General features: G+C 37.4%; 2 protein-coding genes and 1 long non-coding RNA gene across 8 annotated transcripts in view; 1 reads left to right on the forward strand and 2 right to left on the reverse strand.

Annotated features, from left to right (window-relative positions):
* Window positions 1–895, reverse strand: part of LOC106521444 (Fc receptor-like protein 5) — a 15,128-nt gene extending 14,233 nt beyond the window's left edge. For all 4 annotated transcript variants that reach the window (XM_014014007.1, XM_014014006.1, XM_014014008.1 and 1 more), the window contains exons 1-2: window positions 506–895; window positions 394–420 (exon numbers count right to left, since the gene is read on the reverse strand). In XM_014014007.1, coding sequence (XP_013869461.1) covers window positions 394–420; window positions 506–536 — 58 coding nt within the window. In that variant the 5' untranslated portion in view covers window positions 537–895. The remainder of the gene's footprint in view (window positions 1–393; window positions 421–505) is intronic.
* The window catches only part of LOC106521445 (uncharacterized), a 12,347-nt gene that overhangs the window by 2,794 nt on the left and 7,525 nt on the right, over window positions 1–2,028 (forward strand). The gene's annotated exons all lie outside the window — the stretch shown is intronic.
* Window positions 947–2,028, reverse strand: part of tmc8 (transmembrane channel-like 8) — a 12,919-nt gene continuing 11,837 nt past the window's right edge. For all 3 annotated transcript variants that reach the window (XM_014014001.1, XM_014014002.1, XM_014014003.1), the window contains one exon: window positions 947–1,875. In XM_014014001.1, coding sequence (XP_013869455.1) covers window positions 1,771–1,875 — 105 coding nt within the window. In that variant the 3' untranslated portion in view covers window positions 947–1,770. The remainder of the gene's footprint in view (window positions 1,876–2,028) is intronic.

Below are 2,028 nucleotides of genomic sequence, written 5' to 3' on the forward strand. Positions count from 1 at the left end.
TTTTCTTTTTTATACATTGATAAAATTATGAATAAAAGAAGATTATTCTGTTTATTATCTGATTAATACGACGAAAATATCTCTTTACTGTTTAAGAAAACATGTTATGACTTTAACTTGAACAGAGCTCTGTGTCTCTGAAGGAGGCCTTCTGAGGCCATGGTCAAAGACAGCCCTAGGTGACCACTACACTCTTTAAAATTACACCATTTAATACAGTTCAGGATATTATTTTATGTTTGACTTTATACTTGCAATGAGTAGCTTTAATGTTATTAGCCGTATGCATACTAATCTACTAACCATCCACTTTAATTTTATAAGATCTGAAGTGTTTTAAATCGAAATGGGTTTTTGCCAGATACAAGTAGCTCTTTGTCTGATCACACTTACTTATCTTGAAGAGCAAACATGTCAGAGCTGAAGAAAAAAAGACACAAAGCATTAACGTTAGCCCTATAATTCAGGTGACAACTTTTAAAAAATAAAATTTTAAAGAACTCACCCAAAATTGCCAACAACTTGTGACAGTTCATTATAACAGTGCTATGGCTGTATCATTTGCGTATTCGTGTGTATGAGCGAGTCAGGGCGAAGTGCTGTTACACATATGTTGAAAGCAGATAATGTATCAAGAGCGAATGTTTCGCTTCATCTGTATGATGTCATACAAGAAGGCTTAAAAACAACACAAAGATTTTAATACGGAAAAGAACAACAACAACAACATTTGCTTGAGCTGTACAAGCAAATATATTTCTGCCCATTATTTAATATGCCTATTGAAAATGTCTGTATTGATGTGCATACACTTTTAGTTAACACTGGAAAAACTTATAGTTGATGTTGTGTAATCCAAGCGTAACACAATAGAGAACCAGCAATTAACAATAATATATATATATATATATATATATATATATATATATAATAAACAACACTGGACAGGTAAATTAATACTGGTGAGATTTTTGCAGAAAACCTTTACAGCTTTATTTCCTTTTTTTCTGATGATGAAGGGAAAGTCGTGGTGGTGCAGTGGTTAGTGCTGTTGCATCACATCAAGAGGGTCACAGATTCTCCTCTAGCCTGGGGCTGTTTTGTGTAGAGTATGCATATTCTTTCCGTGCAGGTGTGGGTTTTCTTCAGGCACCCCAGTTTTCTCGCACAGACCAAAAACATGCATGTTAGGTTAACTGATACAATCAGGGTCAAATGTCAAACTCATTTTCACCAAATGAGCATCATGGTTGCACTCAAAGAGCCAGCTGTAATTAACTTCAACGTTTCGTGTTCAACTTCGACTAAATACAAAACACCATATTCCTCATGCTACAGCTGAGCCCCACTAACAAACAATAGCTGAGCTCTACACGGTATTTCGTGCACAGAAACAGTGTTTTAACACATCATCTCATAATTACTACATGTACAACTGACTAAATGTGAAATAAATACTAAAGAAATATATTTAAAAGTTTAAAAAATTACTCCACGTGCTCTAAATTGTTTCTAGGTTTGAGTGTGAATGGTTGTCTCTGTGGCCATGTGATGGACACGCAACCGGTCCGCTCACACAGTGACTGCTGAGGCACCAGCTGCCCCGGGTCCCAAAAAGGAAAATGTGGGTAAAGAGGATAGATGGATGGATGGATGGATGGATGGATGACAAAGTTTTTCATTCAAAACCCAGCTGCTGAGTTTTGCCATTTGAAAGTTCTACATTAAAGCTAAAGGCAGCTGACTGACACGGGACGTCCATTAAGAAACTCAGGGGTGTTCTTCAGTGGCTGCAGAAGATGCTCCGGTCAAGTTCTTTCGACTTCTCAGCAATGTGGCGTGCTCCTTCACCAAAAAGCGCTTATCTGAGCTGCTCTGTAGGAGAAACAAGAAGTTAGGTGAAAGCTGAACACACAAAGCAGAAACTTATCAAACATTGGGCCTCATGCAAGAACCGTTCGTACGCACAGATTTGTTCTTAAATTGTGCGTACGAGTGATTTAGGAGAATTTGTGGCATTCACCAATG

Source organism: Austrofundulus limnaeus, unplaced genomic scaffold (genome assembly GCF_001266775.1).
Source record: "Austrofundulus limnaeus strain Quisiro unplaced genomic scaffold, Austrofundulus_limnaeus-1.0 Scaffold109, whole genome shotgun sequence".
Taxonomy (NCBI): domain Eukaryota; kingdom Metazoa; phylum Chordata; class Actinopteri; order Cyprinodontiformes; family Rivulidae; genus Austrofundulus; species Austrofundulus limnaeus.